Below are 20,997 nucleotides of genomic sequence, written 5' to 3' on the forward strand. Positions count from 1 at the left end.
AATCTCTCTGGTCACTCGATTACAGACCTAAAAGTGGCAATACTTCAACAAAAAAACTTCAAAAACAGACTCCAATGAGAGACTGCTGAATTGGAATTAATTTGCAAACTGGATACAATTAACTTAGGCTTGAATAGAGACTGGGAGTGGATGGGTCATTACACAAAGTAAAACTATTTCCCCATGTTTATCCCCCCTCCCCGTTCCGCAGACATTCTTGTCAACTGCTGGAAATGGCCCACCTTGATTATCACTACAAAAGGTTCCCCCCCTCCCCCACTCTCCTGCTGATAATAGCTCACCTTAAGTGATCACTCTCATAGAATCATAGAATATCAGGGTTGGAAGGGACCTCAGGAGGTCATCTAGTCCAACCCCCTGCTCAAAGCAGGACCAATCCCCAATCAAATCATCCCAGCCAGGGCTTTGTCAAGTCTGACCTTAAACTTCTAAGGAAGGAGATTCTACCACCTCCCTAGGTAACGCATTCCAGTGTTTCACCACCCTCCTAGTGAAAAAGTGTTTCCTAATATCCAACCTAAACCTCCCCCACCGCAACTTGAGACCATTACTCCTTGTCCTGTCCTCTTCTACCACTGAGAAGTTTGTATGGTTACAGTGTGTATGGTAACACCCACTGTTTCATGTTCTCTATGTATATAAATCTCCCCACTGTATTTTCCACTGAATGAATCCGATGAACTGAGCTGTAGCTCACAAAAGCTTATGCTCAAATAAATTTGTTAGTCTCTAAGGTGCCACAAGTCCTCCTTTTCTTTTTGATCTATCTAGGGTTTGTGGGGCAGAGGTGGTTAAAGAGAGAAAGACCTTGTTAGGGGGCTCATTCCTTCACCCACCTACTTCCCTGGTCCTTCAGGTATTGTTGCTCTCTGTTCATGCCAGAAGTCCAAAGGTGCAAACAATTCAATGTTTATTGGGGCAAACTTCCAGCAAGCATGATTCCAATTTCTTTCCTTAGTGTCCCCCTTCCCAGCTGTGACACCACAGAGCCTTACCTGTGTCCCTGTTCCCATTCTCCCCACCCGTTAGCAAAACGTGAGTTCAATTTCCCCACCCCCATTCCCTGTTCCCATTTCCCCCTTCAGCAAAACATGATTCCAATTTCCCCACCCCCATTCCCTGTTCCCATTTCCCCCTTCAGCAAAACATGATTCCAATTTCCCCACCCCATTCCCTGTTCCCATTCCCCCCCCCCACTTCCTGATTCACTGCAGACTATATAGTAAAACTTGAGTTTTGCTTAGCTATACCTTAACCAATCATTTTCCTGAAATTTAACTAACCAATCCTAACATATTGTAACATGATTATGTAACCAATTATATCCCATCACCTTAATTAGTTTACACCCAGGAAAATTAATTATACAGCAGACAGGAACAATCATAGAACCAGACAGAGATTATACAGATAAACAATAGCAAAGTGGGAACTAAATGACAAAACAATACAGAAGTGAGGATTTCACATCCCAGCTATTGATAAGTGATGTCTTGCCAGACAGGATGTTATCAAACTAAGTTTCCTTTTATATCTTCTAGGCACTTCCCTTTCTCTGGAGGGGATAGGCATTATCAGGACAGGATTGTATTCTTAACAGCCCAATAGCACCTTCTTTCAATGTGACTAGTTTGGAACGTGAGGATGTGACCGGTCACTTCCCAGCTTATGGCTGCCTCTGTTGCTTAGCCAAAGGCCTTAGCCTAAGAACAGGGCCTCAGACTCTCACAGTAAGAGAAGGACCTTACACTGGCAGACAGTGATTTTGATTCTTTGTTTTATACCTCTATAACTAGCTAAGTGATAAGAATACACCTAAATTCTTAGAGTATAGACCTTTACAGACAGGCCTGAATATTATATCCTAACAGACCTTCCTAAGAGAAAGTGTCTACATCCTAGAGAAGAAGTGTCTGTACCTTGACAAAATTCACCATCTCAATTAGCATTCATTTACAACTTGATTGGACATTTCAACAAAGAAGCTAATGCCTGAATGGAGATGGTGCAGATTATCCACTGCCTTGCACCTTATGCTATCAAACTGGATTTAAATGCTCCCATGCTGATTTGCCAGTGTCTTACCTGCACTTTGCGTGGGTGTAAGTGATTGTACAAAGTAGTGGAGAAACAGGTCTTTTGTCTCCCAACCCCTAGAAGTCTCCCATCCCTAAAAGGGATCCTTCCAGGATAGGCATGAGCAATACTATCGGGCCACCAGGATGCTTACACTGCTGCTGTATGTGGTCTCCTGATAATAAATACAAGATGTTAGACAGCAATTTTCAAAGCCACTTAGGGGATCTGGATGACTAATTTTCATGGGAAGTGAGTATCCATCCTCTAGCCAGCTCTGAAACTTCCACCCTTAGCCTCTACAAAACACCATCTTTCTTTTTTTAAAAAAAGTTTCTTTCATGACAAAACAAATGCTGTTCTGAACGCTCAGAAGCTGGCTCACATTTTTGCTTCACGCTAAAAATTTGAAAAGTTGATCTTCTTTGATACTTATTTACAAATGTGCTGACAACTGAAAAATAGTGGGGGGCTGTGAGGCTTACGTTGAAATATCTCTGGGATTTCCATGAAAAATCCCATGAGATAATCCAGATTCCATGAGTTCTCATTCTGAACCCCACAAGTTCTTACTACTTTGGAGTGGTTGGTGCTGCAGTGAGTTAATCGTGCATTAATCTTTCACTGCTGGAGAGCTGGGTTTAATTTCAAGGCTATGGTGAAACACAAATGTAATTACAGTAGTGATTTCTACCTAATATCCAATGGACATCCATCCAGATCCCCAAAGCAGCATCCATTTTGGTGTGATTCCAGCATGGGCCCAGAATTACAATAGCTGGTGTGCAGGCAGTCACTTGCCTGGGCAGAGCTGGTTGGGGGGGGGAGGGGATCATGAGAGACAGCTGGGAAGAGGATGTGAGAAAGAGCCGCAGATGCTAGTCACATCACTTAATGCACCACTGGAAAGAGAGGGAGTAACATGATGATGAGGGCAGGATAAGAACCTGAATAAAAGGGCTAGGTACAGCACCTGCCTGCACTGTGCACTGATTTTCTTAGCTTGAGATTGGGGATGAGTAGCTAGCTCTCCCAGTGCCTAGGGGAGGATGGGTCTGACTCAGAGTGCTTGGTGGGGAAGGGGACGATCTCTCCTGGGCGCTTTGCCCTTTCCCAGCGGGAATCTGGGCTTTCTTTGGCCAACAGTTCTGGCCTGGGGCAGAGAGGACTCGAAAGATTTCCCCCAGAGAGCCCGAGCCCGAGCCCGAGCATGCCGGGCGGAATGCAAAATGTTTACAAACCAAACCCCGGCCCGTTTTCTCCACAGACCCCAGGCCTGCCCGGGACAGTGCAGAGGGGCGGAGATGGCGCGAGCCTGCTGCCCCTGCCTCCTTGGCGGGAGAGGGGAGGGGAAGGAAGGCGGCTCCTTTAAGGCTGGAGCTGCCGCTGGGCTCACGCCGCAGTAGCTGAGGCGCGGCCACCGGGGCGAAGCCTCCTCTTGTTTCCTTGGCTGCGATGCTGCCGCCGCCAGATGTTCCCGTAGTCTCCAGCCTGCTCGTCCTGCAGCCTCAGCGGCTCCCATCCTAGCAGCTGCGGGGAGCGAGGCAGCCCCCCAGGAGCGGGCACGGCATCCCCCCGCCGGCTGGCCTAGGACCGACTGGGCAGCCGGACCGAAGGGCTCCGGGCCGGCGGGGAGCTGGGCGAGGCGCGCCGGGGGCCCCTCTCCCGCGGGGGGGGACCCGCGCCCGCCTGTGCGGGGCGCAGCCCCCGGCGACCTCTCCCATGCCTCGCGGGGCGCGCGCTCTGCCCCCGGGGCCGGGGCTCCGCACCGTGTCCCCCAGGTAATGCCGGGGAGAGAGGCCAGCGCCGCCGCGACCGTCTGTGTGCGTGTGGATGCGCCCCCGCCCCGTTCCCTGCGCGCAGCGTCCCAGCTCCTCCACCATGTCCTTGGCGTTCTGCGGCGATGAGAATAACTCGGCTGCCTACAACGTGGACAAAGGGGTGCTCAACAACGGCTGCTTTGTGGACGCGCTCAACGTGGTGCCGCACGTCTTCCTGCTCTTCATCACCTTCCCGATCCTCTTCATAGGTGAGTGCGGCTGCACGGGCCTGCTTGGGCTGCTCTGTTTGGGTGGGTGTGTGTGGGGGGGGGGGGGGGTGTATTTATTGTTTTTCTGGCGGTCCCCGAGCTCTGCAGCCTGCCTAGCCTGCTCCATATCTCCAGGCAGGGAGCCTTTGCTTCCTTGCTTGCTTCAGCCATAGCATCTGTCTCTTCCTGGAGACCTCTGCACCTTGCCTTGCTGGATGGATCCACCCCCTGTAGTGTGCCTCGGGGCATTCCCCAGGAGCCCACCGCTCCTGGGTTGCAAAGCGCCAGCCTGGGGCTGAGCAGCTGGCACATGGGTCGGGGCAAAGATCGCGACTGGATGCATCTGACAGAGGAGTCTGACATTGTTTCCAGTTGCCTCTGAGCGGGTGGTTTGCAGTCGCTCATTCCAGGCTGGCAGGAGAAGGGGAGAGCGAGTTTCTTGATGGAAAATCCTTCCCGGTTGAATTACACAGGAGCGATTTTCAGAAGCACTCCGCCTAAGTGCTCCTGTTGAAGTCAAAGGTAACATGTCCATTACTTCGGAAGGTGGAGGGCTTGGGTCTTGGTGAGCTTTTCTGAAAATCCCGTGTCGCTGCGGATTATTCAGCATGTTCACTGAAGCTACTAATGTTAACACAGTTTAGTTGACAGAAAGGGACACCCTTAAATGTTCATTAAGGACAGTTTGATGAATTAACCATATCCTGCCAATGCGTTAGAGGAGCCTGAGGTACCCCAGTATAAACAGTGTAACTAATCAAGCTGTCTACCAATATAATCGTTTGTTGCTTCTGGACTAAACTGTTTAAACATTAATAGACAGCTAAAATGTTAAATGTTTAAAGTAATACTGACTAGATGCATATTTTAGGATGACTTATCAATCAAGCGATCATTTCCCCCAACAATTATTATATTATTATCTTACATTAATTATTAAGAGTGAATGCTTCCATTAACACAAGTAGCTCAGATTTGCTTGTGATAAGGGGATTTTGGAAAATCATATGGACTACAAGAACTGGCTGCCTTTATGCAGGCAAAACTCCTCTTCAAGTACATTAAGTTAGTGGAAGTTTTCCCCATGTAAGGATAGAATAGAAACTTCATAAGGACTCCAGAATTTTGCCCCCGTGAGTTTTGTAAGCTGAGGAAATAACAGAACAAGCTTACTGCTAAAATCAGAAAGCTACTGTTTTAGAGCAAGTTGATTTCATATTGTCAAATAATACAGCCACTTCCTGAAAATTAAGCTATATTAGCATGAATTTACTACCAGACATTATATTGGGACTAATACACTTCTTCATTACTGGAACTATGAGTGTCAATTCTGCATAAATTTATAAGTTACAGGAGTCAGTCTGGTTCCTGTGGGAGATGTTTGTCCACAACACACAACCACAACATAATGTGTCAAAATAGATGTCCTTTGCTCACAAAAGCTGAAAACAGTCATTTGAGGAGCTATTTAGCAGGAAATCCGTGCAGCATAAATGCCATGCTATGCTCTAGTATTTAACTTTCTTAAGAACTAAACATTACTGCTTTAATTTTTAAATTTAAGCAATGATATTTGTGAGCAAAGATGCCTGTCAAAAAGAAAAATTAATTACTTTATGAAATTTATACTTTTTTCTAAGTTTTATATTGATCAAATTAATTGCACAGGATTTTATTATATAGTTAAAATACTGGAATTTTTAAAAGGTTTGGTTATAAATATTTGAGATTATTTGGACTCATGGTATTAAATTTACTGGAAGATCGTTATATATTCTGTGTGCTTTTCGGCTTATATTCCATAATAAAGTTGTTACATAAGTCTCCAATCTTGCAAATACTTGCATAAATTTACTTGCATGAGTAGTCTCATTGATTTAAGTGGGTTGATTCATTTGAGTAAAGTTATAAACATGCAAGTGTTTATAGGATTAGGGTCTAAATGTGTCACTGGTTTGGGGGTTTTTTTTTTTTTTTTCCTTTGTACTTGGGCCCTACGCACTACTATTTTTACAACTAAAACGCCCAGTGTTGGTCTTGGAAGTGTTTAGTGCACAAGAAATGTAGGATCAGTCCCCATGTCACATTTTTACAGTGTAGTTGCACAATGAGCATCCTCACTTGTAACATTTTCCAACTCAGTTATTGCTTTAAATATGAAAGAGAGAAAAGAGTTAGGTCAACATTTTTAGCTTAGAACATTTTCTCATTGGGGGGTTATGGTTGCGGATAAAAATCCTCATGATGATTCTGCTTTTACATTTAGGATGGGGAAGTCAGAGTTCCAAAGTTCATATACATCATAGCACTTGGCTTCATTTTCCCGGCCACAATTTACGTTGGATCTTGACTTTCATCCTTTTGTTTGTGCTGGTGTGTGAAATAGCAGAGGGCATAGTGTCAGATGGGTAAGTGGATGCATAGTTGTTCTTGATAACACCAACTATCTTTGAAGGGTTTCAATGTAAGTACTACTCCCCTGTCTAAATTTTCATCTAAGCCATTTGGCTTGTTATAAACATATAATCTGTACTCATGGTGATTAACCTACAGACTTCGTATCAGAAATTCCATAGACCTTGCCAAGTATGTGCACACATAAAAATGGCCTGGCCTTGAATCATTTTTAGTTAAATTTAATGACACTATCATTCCAAAGGATAATCTTAGAAATATCCTGACAATTCAAGCAGATGGTGATGTTTTAATGAAATGTCTAACGACCTGATCCCACAGTCCTTGCTCAGACAAAACTCCCATGTACAGGATTAGCTAATAAATGTTCCTCTATGAGCCAAGTTCTGCTTGCCTTGCTCAAAGGCTCATTGGACCTGATTCTCTTCTCACACATGTTTTACACTGGAGTAACTCCATTGACCTCAACAGAGTGCCACCAGTCTGTGAGAGAAAAGAATCAAGCCTAGTGCCTTCTTGCCTTGAGTGGAGCTAGTCACGTTGCTATGATGGGACCGAAGCCTATTCACTAAAGTTGAAATATAAAGAGAATGAAACATAAACTGGTTCTGTTCCAGTTGAAATCAATGTGTGTTTGACTTTATCCATTCATTGGGAGCAAGATTAGGAGTAGACTACTATACTAGCATATATATATTCTTATTTAATTCTACTATTCCTTTACCTATGACCTGAAATTTGGCATAAGAGTTTATGTAATAAAATATGAGAGAAATTTTCTGAATAAAGCAAGTCATATGAATCCTAGGAGTGCTTTATGGTACCAATAGTTATTTTGTTTTCTTTACCATAATAGGCTGAGAGTATATATGTATAAACATCATGGACTGCATAGCAGTAGCCCTAGTTTAACTGAATTGTATCTGTATCAGTTTTGCCCACTATTATTATTATTTTATCTCCTCATAAATATACATTAAACAGGAAATCCCTCAGCACCCAAAAGACATTTTAGAAAGAGCTTTTCTAATACTGATTTAACTTTTAATTATAAGGATGTGGAGACTTGAAGTAGAAAAATGCCCTCTTTAAGGTTATTCTTAAACTGACCCAGAACACTGCTGTTGAATAATAAGTGCTTCCTGATGAGAATCAAAGCTCCTAACCATACTGGAGGACTGCCAGCCCACAATCACATCTCTGGAGCACTCGGCAGCTTAGCAAGTTGTTCTGTGAATAAAAACAGATTTTGTTCCTGTAGCAAAGAGACTCCTCATCTTCCTAAAATCAAAACAAGTCTTGCTGTTAAAAGCCCTCTTGATAGTAGTCGGGCTGTCAAAGGCTTTGGCAACCAGCAATAGACCCATGCTACTGTGTTGTAATAATGGCTTAGTGATATGCTTATATAGTAGCATTCTTGCCGCTTGCTTCTATTTGTGAGTTATAGCAAAATACCTCCTACTCCTACGGCATTATCTGCTAAAACATAGAGTAACTGAAGAACTCTGCTGAAATCTGTGTAAAAAAGATGTGATCCCTAAAATATTGGCTTCTCACTGTTGGAATTCTACTCTGTTGTATAAAAATCTGCCCTTATTTATAAATTTAGTGACACTAAGGTATCCACATATGTTTTCCTATTACCAATAGGGGTTACTTGTCATTAAGCAAAGCATTTAGGCCAAAGGTTGCCCATGTGACCTCATTTATGTCAATGTGTGTGGATTTCCCCAGATTATTCCTTTGGGGGCAGGATTTGCGTTCCCCATGCACAGACCCTAGGAATGGGCAGTGTTTCAACCCATGCCCTGTTCAATCTCTTGGAGGACAGAACCTTTGCACACTCAGCTCCAGCGACTTCTGTAGCCCGTTCAGGTCTCTGACAGTTCAGCTCTTTCCACCCCACCTCTACCCCATATGCATACCCTCCACTGCCTCTCGATTCCCTATATAAGGGAGGGGCAGAAGGAGCCAGAGAAGCATTCATTCTCAAGTGGGTTTTCTATTAGGATGAGGGATGAAGGTATACATCCTCCTGACTCTCCCACTCCTGGATTGTTCACAGACCTCTCACCTTGCATGTCCCCACCCTCACTTTAAGCGGCTCAGAAATGAGCCAGGCTGAATTGTAGCCCTTGCTTTCTGGGGAGCACAGGGGCTGCTTTGCCCTTACTACCTTGTGGGGAAAAGAGGAAATGGGGCTACGGCTCATCCAACTATCCGCCAGCTGGCAGAAATGTCTGACCAGGCATGGAAGAGTAAACTGCACTGTCAGTGCAATTCTGCCTTAGTCCTGCATTGCAGGACTGTGTCTTCAAGGCATATTGTAATTCCCTGGTTATTTGGGTGGGTGGGTTTGTTTGTTGATTGTAATTGTTGAAAATGGAATGAGCTAGAATTTGTACAATTTCACTGTACACACACAACTTGACACAAAATATTTTTATAGATGGTGACTGAAATTTACAGATAAACAAAGTAAGAAAAATGCTGCTTGAGAATTTTTAGAGTTTGGGGATTTAAGGATATTTGCACTGTATATTTTGACGTGATTTTTTGACCATGTATTTTAATGGTTATGAAGTTTTAACTTTTTGAATTTGTCTTTTGTTGTTAAATAATTGTCTGACCTTCTTCCATAATTTCCCACAACTGTGAAAATTTAAATTGATAAAAAAAAATGTTTTAAACCCACAATTTTGCACATTTGTGAAAAATGTAAATGGTTAAAAATAAAAAATGCTTTAAACATTTTAATTATCTGTCAATTCTTAAGAAAGACTCAAATTCTGCCAAGCCTAATGATAAGTAAATAGAGAGGTAAATAACTGACAATTAAACCAGTGTATACTTAAATATATGATTAAGCTTTGTTTAGGGGTGGGTGGCTGTGTATATGTAATTTTTGTTAATTTTTATTTTGAAGGGTCTCAGAATCCCGTCATTTGCACCTGTACATGCCAGCTGGTATGGCATTCTTGGCAGCCATCACATCTGTTGTTTACTATCATAACATCGAAACATCAAATTTTCCAAAGTTATTAATAGGTATGTTCCACAATACAGAAAGCTGTGGATGTGTGAATATGTTGCTCTTGTGTTATCTGTTAATTCTGTAACTAAGGTCTGACAGGTTCTGGCAGTAACTCATCATACTCTCATTCGGCTAGGTTTTTGCTTGCTTATCGGATAAAATTAAGCTATGTTTTGTTCTACTGGTTCCCATTATCAAACGTCAGTTCAAATGATATATGCTATTTTTATGCAACCTAAGCTTTCCAACACGTTCAACTTCTGTGGGGTGCATAGTGTTTTCTTGGATGCATTGGGCCATGTGCTTTTGTACCTTAGATGGTAGGAGAGAGTTGCAATTGTTACGACTGTAGTCTCAAAAGCCCAGGTGCTGACTAAACCAGCTTACTTAGTGTAATGTGTAATATAAAATAAAAAGCTGTAATATAAAACTATAGAGCATCTACAAGTGCTTTAAACAATATAAAAGTGGATGTGGTCTGAAATGGGGGAGGAATCAGGGCAAACTGGTGCTGACACTGACCTTCAGCATTTTAACCTCTCCGTGCCTCAGTTTCCTTGTCAGTAAAATTCTCCTTTGTAAACTGCTTTCAGATCTTTTGAATAGGAAGTATTGTATAAGCCCAAGTGTTACAATAATACTATGTATCTTACTGTGGAAACAAGGGTACATCCAAACTCTAAGTAGCTACAGAAAAGACGCTACTGTTGGTAACCTTACATGCATGTAGGGTGCATTATATGAAGTATAGCAGTGGATTTCAGAGGAAGCCCAATTGAAAAAGGTGAAGGTGTGATAAATTAATCTCAGACTGCAAGAGGTTTGAAACTGCTCGCTACTTATTTACACATTTCCTGGCCCCCTGCTATGGCTGAAGGCATACAAGTAGGAGTGCAGTCCTACACAGCATCCCAGCAAGGTCTCTGTGAGTTCTAATTCTTTACACTTTTTTCCAGAACATGGTTTTCATGCTGAAGAGCTTGCATGGTGTATATCTGATTACTATGCCTATGTTTCACAGGTGTTTTTTTTTTTAATGCATTTTGTTTCTTCCATGCCAGGAACAGATGAGCCATTTCCACTGAAGTTAATCTGTTATAATGCAAAAAAGTAGTAGGGGAGGGATTTCTTCTTCTTGAATAGAGATGTTAATATGAGCTGTCTGCGGCTTTGAATTACCCTTTTTCTATATCATAGGAGGCAAATTGTCAATTGGTGACTTCCCATGAGTCTTGAAAACATTTACAGAAAGAATATGTCTGAGATGGCGCTTCCCCAGAGTGCAGCTCAGTAGCTATCATTTCCACTTCCATTTCATCTTAGCAAGTTCTTCTTTTACTATGGCAGACTTTTTTTCTATCTAAAATTACATTTCATTATAGCAGTGTTTCAGGGATACTGAAAATCTGAAAGTCCCTTGTAATTCAAATAACATAGTTAGATATCAGCAGCAAATCCTTGGAGCAGGTTTTTCCAACCAGGACTCTAATAGAAAGGTGCACTGTGAACTGACTGAAGAGCACATTCATTGTTTCTTACTCATCATTAGAATAGCAGTAAGGGAAGTAACACTCCGCTTACCTGAAAAGAAGTAAAGCAGCACTTGAGTCAGCACTGGAACCCGTGGAAAGATTGATTTGCTGGTTAAAGTAAAGGCCAAAAACACAGACTAAGATTTTTTAATGTGACTAGCAATTTTGGTTTCCTCAAAAATTTGGAGGCCCAACTTGAGATGCTGAAAAAGTGCTTAAGCACCCACCCTATGGAGGGGAAAAAAGGAACATAAGAATGGCCATACTGGTCAGACCAAAGGTCTATCTAGCCACTATCCTGTCTTCCAGCAGTGACCAATGCCAGAGAATGAACAGAACAGGTAATCAAGTGATCCATCCCTTGCCCATTTCCCAGCTTCTGGCAAAACAGAGGCTAGGGATACCATCCCTAGCCCTTTTAAGGTATCTCAAGTTGGGCATCTAAAATTACTAGTCTTTTAAAAAAAAAATGGCTTAAATATATATCCTCCCCTATTTTATGTATTTCTTTAGCCCTTTTGTATACACAACCTGCAGTCAGGTCTCAGCAGTGGAGCCACATGACATTCATAAGCACCACATGGAGTAGGTTGCGCTGTTCAGGATCACATTAAAATAGATTTTTCTCCTACATAAGCTCCATTGTTGTGGGAGGAGGGAGTAAGAAAGAAACCTGTAACAAAGTACCTACGTTTTTTGTTTTTAAAGGTATTGGAGATCAGAGAGGAAAGCTGGAAGTAGAGGGGATGGAGAGGGAGGGTTGTAGGAGTTAAGTGCTTTAAACGGCCATCTTGATCCTTTGCTAGCAATAACTCAAATCCATATCCCATTCATTTTTAAGCTTGATTCCCCATGTAATTCCATGGTGAGTTCTGCTTATAATGGGATACAGTCATGGGTACCTCATTTATTACACCTGTTTTTCCAGGGCCTTTGTAAAGTGGTCCCATGATGCAACTGTGTCTTTTAAAAATGTGTAAGAGGTAGTTGGGAGGAAGGGTGGGTAACATCTGGCTAGTGTTTTAAAAGCTGAACATCTTGGAGGACCTTGGCAGAAGTACAATTAAAGACACGACCGAAACCCCCAACAGGGTGAGCAATAGTCTGGATGCCACAATGAGGTATGGCAAAGTTCAATCCTCTATGCTACTTACTGGATTTTGCCGTCCTAACTAATGTCAGTGGGGAATTTTGCAACAATATGCACCTTGGGAGCAAATCCATAGAATATCAGTAACTCTGCCTTTCTCTTGATACTGTCCACCCCTGGTCTAGAAAGAGCTCAGCAATCATTGCAATATTTTATTCAGTGTCAGTTTAAATTATTTTCTGAAAATTATTTTCTTTCTGCTGGCCAAGCCAAGGCCTGCACTAAACAGAGGGGTTTTTTTCCAGAGCAGCAGAAATGGGTAGCAGATAGGATAACACTTTTTGTTTTTTATTTTAAACGATTCTGAAATTTAATCAAAGAACCTGCTTTTCTTCATCTCTGACTAGCACGGGGTAGAGAGAGAGAGAGGCTGTACTGAAATTGGGACACAACTCCATGCGTTGTGTTCCCTACATATATATTATTACCCCCACCTGTGCCACAATGATCTTTCTCTATATGTTGCCTATAGAATCTTCATTTGACAAACTGCCAGTAAGACTTTTGAATGTAGGGCCTGTTCCTGCCCAAAGTTATCCAGTGATTTAGTGGGGTGAGTAGGGGAAATACATTTCAGAGGAGGTGCTCATGCAGGATCAGTGGAGATGGGAAATGCAACATTCTGGGCTTGCTCAACATGTGCTTGCAGCTCTCCCACTCCCTTGAATGTTCTTCATGCTACAGGATCAGGTCTTTAGTCTTAAGTGTACAGCAGGCATAGTTTTTTCTAAATCCAGTTCCCATCTATTAGGGTCAAATCCTACTCTCAGTTGCATCTGTGCAAACCTATTGAAGGCAGTGGGATTGTACAGATGTAACCAAAGGCAGAATTCGGTCCAAAGCCTTTATTTCACTGATAATCGAATTAAAATGTATGTCATTAGAAGCAGGCAGTATTCCCTACCTGCCCTACAAATGTAGTCCACACAGTTTGAAAAGCACAAACTCCTCTCTCTTCCTGATGTTTGATTAATTGGTAAAGCAAACAGAGATAATATAAAAATGAGTTCAAATCTTCTTCCCCAGGCTTGGCTGCCCCTAGGTTTCCTCTCTCTAGAGTGCAGGCACAGCAGTCCTGATAACCTCTCTGCATCCCTTAGAGCCAGGTGGGATCATGAGCCACCTGCTTTGAGTCCAAAGATTCCTTTTTCCTGGCAGGATAGACACCTGCTCGCAAGAATGGGGTGTTTCAGGCAAACACTGCCAGCTTGTTACAGTCATAGAAGAAATTCAGTCACACTGATTTTTTTTCATATTCTATAATGCAGTGTTTAATAATGCAGCACTGCTTCCACGTTCCCTCTGTTAAATCACTGAGAATGTAGTGCAGCTGGTTAGCCATTTTATACATAATCCTATTCCCCAAAGGGATCTTATATTCTGTTTTTGTGCAGTACCTAGCACACAGATCCCATGGGAGCCCTCTGGAAGTACTTGACTAGTAATAATCATCATCATAATTAATAAAACATTGAGGCTGTGGTTTTCAAAGGAGCCTAAGGGAGTTAGGTACCCAATTCTCATCGATAGTCAACAGGCTTTTTTGAAAATTGGAGTCTAAACAGTTAACAGACCAAAAGATCATCAAATTGCTAGATCACTTTCCTGTCATCTGATGGGGGATGGGGGTTGGTTTGGGTTTGCTATCATTGCTGCATCCCAGTGAGACATGTGAAGAAATAAATTTTTAAAGATCTCCTCTCTGTATACTCAACTACACAAATTAATCACTAGCAGATCTTAGACTGTTCTACTTTCAGTTTTAAATGTGACAGCATAGATTGACAGTGTGAGGCTAGATAATGATGATGATTTTATGCAGATGAGCAAATAAAGAGGAGATGTTTGAAATTATTTACTTAAGTATCAACCCCCTACATTGCAGCATGGCCATGAAGCAACATATCTTTGCAGTCCTTAATGTGAACAAATTATTTGGAACCATGTACAAAATATTAAGCTCATGATAAGTTTTAGAATGGGAGCACAAGAAGAGTAAGTGAAAGAGAGATCTTTCACTGATAGATTTACCAAACCAATCTAATTTAATCCCTAGTGAAATAAATAAAGCCTCCATTCTGCAACAGGATCCACATGAATGGACCCTTATGCCCATCCAGAGTCCCAGTGGAGCTCCACCCAGGTTCAGGGCACCATCTACACCAGTGGTTTTCAAACTTTTTTTCTGGCGACCCAGTTGAAGAAAATTGTCGATGCCCATGACGCAACGGAGCTGGGGATGAGGGGTTTGGGAAGAGCTCAGGTTTGGGGTGTGGGAATGGCTCAGGGTTGGGGCAGAGGGTTGGGGTGTGGGGGCAAGGGCTGCGGGATGGGGCTAGGAATGAGGGGTTCAGGGTGTGGGAGGGGGCTGTGGGCTGGGGAAAGGGTGCAGGAGGGGGTCAGGGCTCTGCACTGGGGGTGCAGGCTCTGGGGTGGGGCCGGGGGTGAAGGCTTTGGGGTGCAGGAGGGGCGCCTGAGTTTGGGGGAGCTCAGGGCTGGGGTAGGAGATTAGGGCACGGGGGTGGGGTTTGGGCTTACCTGCTGCAGCTCCCATTCACCAGCGCAGTGGGGGTGCTAAGGCGCACCAGAAGCGGCCAGCAGCAGGTCCAGCTCCTAGGCGGAGGTACGCGAGCAGCTCCGCACAGCTCTCGCCCACAGGCACCCCCCCCCCCCCCGCCAGCTCCCATTGGCTGGGAACTGGCCAATGGGAGTGCGGAGCCAGTGCTTGGGGCGGGGGCAGCATGTGGAGCCCCATGGCGCTCCCCTGTCTAGGAGCCAGACCTGCTGCCGGCCGCTTCTGGGGTGCAGCGTGCTGTCAGAACAGGTAGGGTCTAGCTTGCCTTAGCGGGGCAGTACTGCCAACCAGAATCTTAATGGCCCGGTCAGCGGTGCTGACCAGTGCCTTATGTTACACAACCCAATACTGGGTCGCGACCCGCAGTTTGAAAACCACTGATCTACACAGATTAGATTGCAGGGTCAGGCCCTAAATATGCAAATAGTTCTTGGAGGTTAACAGAACCAAAAGCTGGGGCTTATAGGGCTTGATCCAAAGTCTACTGAAATCCATAGAAAAACTGAAGATGCCAGTAGGATTTTGATAAGGCCCATAGGGAACTAATCAGGCTAAATTTGGTTGCTGTCTAGATTGTGTTGCAAAATGGGAACACATTAGGGATACAGTTTTAATAGCACAAATTGGAGTGCCACATTCATAAATGTATTCTGTCTTGTTCTGGAAAATATTATATATAAATTGAAAACCCCTTTTTCTCAATATTACAGACTATGTAACAGAATTATAGTGTCTAATCATGATGTTTAACAGCTACAAAAACACATATTTGTCTTTACAGATTTAAAAATTAGACTTAAAAACAAGGATAAGATTTGGATGACATTTGGAGTTTTCCTGAGTAGGGAGCATTAAGTTGGGAGGCACAGGGGAAATGTATTTTATTAATAGAGTACTAGTTCACTTGTATTCATAGCAGAAGGGCTAAGTCACTGTCCCTGGCAGTAATCTGGTTCACTAATTACTATCACTACTTGGCTGTTACTCCTAATTTATTCCCTCAGAATTAGATTATTGTCTTGTAAAATGGAACATCCTTCCTCTTTCTCTTAAACAATGCCCAGTGCACAGGACTTCTCTCTAAACAGACACCATATAGTTCATTAATCCCTGCTTACTTAAATGCCTGGTCTTGCAGATCTTGTGGGCATGTTACTCTCATGCAACTCCCTGTAACTCATCAGCAGGAATTTTGGGCATTCAGCAACTGGATGAACCAATAGATGAAGATGTGAGAAAATGTGAACATAGAAGAAATGAGCTGAGAAAGAGGAAGACTAGAGAGGAAAGATGGTCTTGTGGTTAAGGCGCTGGACTGGGTCCAATTCCCAGCTCTGCTACAGATTTCCTGTGTGATCTTAAGCAAGTAATTTAATCTCTCTGGGTATGTCTACACTGCAATTAAAAACCCACAGCTGGCCCGTGCCAGATGACTCAGGCTCACAAGGCTTGGGCTCAGGGGCTGTTTAACTGCAGTGTAGATATTCAGGCTGATGCTGGAGCCCAGACTGTGGGACCCTGCGAGGGGGGAGGGTTCCAGAGCTCAGGCTGCAGCCTAAACCCGGACGTCTACACTGAAGTTAAATAGCCCCTTAGCCCAAGCCACACGAGCCCAAGTCAGCTGGCATAGGCCCAGCCATAGGTGTCTAATTGCAGTGTAGACATACCCTCTGCCTTATTTCCCCACATATAAAATGGGGCTCATAACACTTTTTCTCCCACTCTTTCTGTGTCTTGTCTATTTAGACTACAAGTTCTTAGAGGCAGACACTGTTTCTTACCATGTATTTGTACAACCTATTATCTCAGGATGTTAGGGTTAGAACCTTCTAAGACAACACAGCTGACCTGCTCAGGTAAAATACAAACTTTTTACTTGACAAGAACAGCTTTGTCAAATTTATCCTGTAATTAGGAAAATTGGTCACATAGACTTGTACTTTAATTCCCAATAGAAGAATGGCCTTATTTGCTAATACAGATACTCTAAATTGATATTTCTATTATTTTTTTAAAAGGGGTGCCCTCAGTTGATGATACTTTACATAGCACCCTACATTTATATAATGCTTTTAAAACATTCTCCACCCCAAAGGGATTACAATGTGAGATAATTTAGACAAAACAAGAGGGAGCAATAGTACAGATTAAGCAAGGAAGTTAAGAGTAGAATAAGGTATGAAGTATTGCAAGAAGAAGTGGATTTTAATGAGGGATCTTAAAGAGGAAAGACAGGGACACATGGCAGACAAGGAGTAGGAGATTTTCCAAGTGTAGGGGTCAATTTGAAAGAAGTAAGCAGATGGTTGTGAGTGGAGAGATCATTAAAGAGAGAGAATTGAACCAAGAGGAAGAGTAGCAGGAAATAGTAGCAGAGATGTAGGTAAGGGTGAGATTATGCAGAGCCCTGAAGTTGAGACAGAGACTGAACTTGATTCAGTAAGTGTTGGGAAGCCAGTGAGGGGCTTCAAGGAAGGGGTGACCTGATCCTATAAGCAGGAGAGAAACACATGGCCCTCCCACCCCATTCTGCCCTGAGTTACACTAGCCACCAAAGGCTAGTCCTGAAGATCTTACCATATATGGGCTTTTTTCTTACACTTTAACCTGATCCTACTATAGGAAGATCAGGTTCCCCTGACAACAGTCATTACCTTGTAACAGCTGTTCGTTATATTGATCATTAAGTTTGATAAGTAATTGTAGCCCATGGAAGTTCTGTCTTGATGAAATACAGTGCTTCCATTGTCTTGTAGCAGTAATATAAACACTACAGGTGCCCCCTGTGAGGACTCCAATAGTGTTACACCTACTCCCATTGAAATAAATGGTTGTTTTATCATTTACTTCAATGAAAGTGGGATTGGAGACCATGGGCCAGATCATGCCCTCGGGTTCTGTTAATGCAGGGGATTCTCCACATATGGCTCTCAATCCTGCACAGAAAATGTGATCAGATGGACCTAAGTCTCCATCCCTCTCCCCTTTCTGAGATATCTCAGAGTGCCTTGTCCTCCTGTGGATTGCTTAAGATTTACATGGATCCCCTGGGGACCATCCAGCTTTCTGATGAAGCCTCACAGTTGATTCTGCCTGGGGTGGCAACAAACCCCTCTGCCCCCCAGCCTTGCAACAGGAGAATTGGAGAGAATGCTGCAAATGGATACTCTCAGCATTTTCCTCCCCATACAGTTCTACTGTCAGAGTGAACAATCCAATTTGATATTATTAAATATATAAAACCAAATGTGGGGTCAACCTCTGGCTCATCCTACTCAGTTAATGAATCCAATTGATGCTAGTGAGACTACTCCCAGAACAGCTGGCTCGTGACATGGTGAATGACATGAAATAAATTCCTGATTGGGGTTTCAATGTCACCAGAGCCTCTTGGTAGAATTATTTGTCTATAGATGGCTACGGCCTGAGTACACGTGAATAGAAAATGCTCTGTGAAAATCAATATTCTACAAAAGTTGTAGTTTCCTACTCACGCGCCATTCTCCTTCTTTTATTTGCTTTTGTATTCTGTGTTATAAACTGTGTTGCATGGAATTTGCATAGTACATACGCACTGAGGAAAGCAGCAATGTTAGGGGGAAATTTTGCTCTCAGGACTATTTGGTGGCTTTTATCTTTTACATCAAGTAGAGTTCCACACAGGTAAGGAAAGCAGAATATGTAGGTCAACATTCAAACCAAACTCTGTGGATTCCCCAGAATCCAAAACCTTTGGGGTTGGGCCCCTTGGCCTCCTCCACTGAAAGAGCATCACTCCCTTAGAGGGACTGATACAGGCATAGCTTTACAAGCGGATGGAAATTTCCACCAGCAGATCCTCCTGCAAAATTTTCCGTGGTCTCACTGAATGTAATGGGAGTAGGATCACATTCTTGGAAACTGAATTGGTTGCCATTTTGATAGGAGAAAGAGCACTGTCTAGTTTCATGCATGCTTGTCATTTCCCTTCTGCATAACCATTTAACAAAGTCTTCTAATTTTGTTTAAAATAAATTCTTTCCACAATCAGTACTGACTAATGTATGCTGTTTTTATTTATTTATTTATTTATTGGCAGCCTTGCTGTTCTACTGGACCTTAGCTTTTATAACCAAAACTATCAAATTTGTAAAGTTCTGTGATAATGGGGTTGGATTTTCTCAGCTTCGATTTTGCCTCACGGGACTTCTGGTTATTCTATATGGAATGCTACTAGCTGTAGAAATTAATGTCATCAGGGTGAGGGTAAGTTAAATTTCCAGGTAATTCTCATTTCTGTTTCTTCCTTTTCTTTTATCTGGCTGCTAAATGTAAAAACAAAATCAGTCTGAAATAGAGACCTATTTGAAAACCAAACACTTGGGTAATGTAATTAAGCCAAATTCATCTTTATTGCAAACTCCTTTGACTCCACTGCATTGGCAATTCAGAATGAATTTCCTCCATTTTGTTCTGAAAAGGTGTTTCTTATATGACTGACAACTTCAATTTTCAGAAATCATTAATCTTCATAAAGGGAAAGATACAGTGAAATGGATAGTCCGTTCTATCAGAAAACAATAGTCAGTGATACCCACACAGAGTATCTGTTGTTTTCCAGTCTCTAAGAGCACACACAATGTGATTTTTTTAAAAAAATTATTATTAATATTATTTTGGTGCTAGAGCAAATCCAGTCGTCTCTGGTTATTTCCTCTTTGCTATGGCCACAATCAGAATCCCTATTAATAGATGGCTTTGGAGATTGCTACATGGAATACAATCCAAAATACCTTATCACTTCCCTCACATACAGTGTAGATCAGACTATGGGAAGTTAAATATTAATCTCACGACTGACAACTGTTGTGTCAGCTCATGAAATAATGAGACTCAGCTGTGATACCAACAGGACCTTGCTTTTAAATATGATTCTTTTTATATAACTTTATAATCTAATGATATTTACTTAGCTAGAAAATGTTGGGGCCACAAGGGAGACTATCAAATGAGCCACTGAAATGATCAGCCATTGCTTAGTGTTGTTTTTTTCAGTTTCATATTTCTTTAGAGTAAATAATTAAAAGATGTTACTTTTTACATGTGACTTGAACTAACCAATAATATAGCATCATTCCAAGCTTTGAGGCAAAAAGTGCCTCTCTTCTGGCAACTAAGAATATGAATGATTGAAGGCAAGCAGATCAGAAGCAAAACACAGCACAGGGAATTGTAGTTTTTAATCAAGAGTTAAATAGAATGTTCAGTTTGTCACTCCTATTGATTTGTTGGAAAAAATCCCTCCATAGCAGCCAGGAGTGAAAGTTATTTTAAATGATCACTGGACTGAATCTCCAGTAAAATCCTTATTAGAAATGGAAGTAGAAAGCAAGTAGTGAAAAGTCATTTTCCCTGCTTCCAGAAATGCCTGTTTTCTGGGAAGAAAATAAATTGCAGCAGCAAACTGAAATCAGGTTAAATAAGGCTTAATTGTAAACACAGAATTATTGTTGCTGAATATGATGCAAGGAAGTGGGGCTTCAGGCTACTAGCTCGCAGTCAATTTCAAGCCCTGAATGGATCTGCTAAATAGATTTACCTATCTGCATAGATCTATGTTGTTAGATAAAGGGAAAAACCTGAAGTACATGGACTAAATTCTCCTCTTGCTTACACCCATTTAACCTTGTTGATTTTTCTGGGGTTGCATGGGATTTAATTAAATACAGAATTTTAATCAATATGGCTTTACATAATTAGCTACAACCCTACAGTGTATTAAATTCCATGTTAATAAATATTGTAGGAGCAAATGATGGGCTATATCATGTCATCTTAGTCTGAGCAGAACTCCCTAGTGATAGTACTACAAGATATTTTTAAATATGGTACACTGTACAAGAGCTTTGATCCTTGCAGCATGAAACATCATAGTCTAGGGGCTTGATCTTTCTCCCATTTAAGTCAATGGAAATATTTGCTAGTGCCCTGTGCAGTCTAATTTTAATGGTTCTCTATGAAAGTTTGCAGGGGATGCGGGGGTGTGTATTGTGCAGTTTGCAGCATTGGCCAGAATAATCTTCAATGTAGATTTTAACATAAAATATTGCAAATATTCACTGAGCTTTAATATATTTTCCCAGTGCAGGATTAAATTCACAGGCAAATTTTGATCTTTGGTGG

The 20,997-nt window shown here is 42.2% G+C and overlaps 1 protein-coding gene across 11 annotated transcripts in view; it reads left to right on the forward strand.

The window, feature by feature from the left end:
- Nucleotides 1-3,846: 3,846 nt before the first annotated feature.
- The window catches only part of ABCC8 (ATP binding cassette subfamily C member 8), a 138,113-nt gene continuing 120,962 nt past the window's right edge, over nucleotides 3,847-20,997 (forward strand). For 7 of the 11 annotated variants that reach the window (XM_074954914.1, XM_074954922.1, XM_074954921.1 and 4 more), the window contains exons 1-4: nucleotides 3,849-4,126; nucleotides 6,396-6,537; nucleotides 9,471-9,592; nucleotides 18,914-19,080. In XM_074954914.1, coding sequence (XP_074811015.1) covers nucleotides 3,931-4,126; nucleotides 6,396-6,537; nucleotides 9,471-9,592; nucleotides 18,914-19,080 — 627 coding nt within the window. In that variant the 5' untranslated portion in view covers nucleotides 3,849-3,930. Of the gene's footprint in view, nucleotides 4,127-6,395; nucleotides 6,538-9,470; nucleotides 9,593-18,913; nucleotides 19,081-20,997 lie in introns of all 11 variants that reach the window. The other 4 variants (XR_012639854.1, XR_012639853.1, XM_074954916.1 and 1 more) reach the window with 3 other exon arrangements.

Source organism: Natator depressus, chromosome 6, assembly GCF_965152275.1.
Source record: "Natator depressus isolate rNatDep1 chromosome 6, rNatDep2.hap1, whole genome shotgun sequence".
Taxonomy (NCBI): domain Eukaryota; kingdom Metazoa; phylum Chordata; order Testudines; family Cheloniidae; genus Natator; species Natator depressus.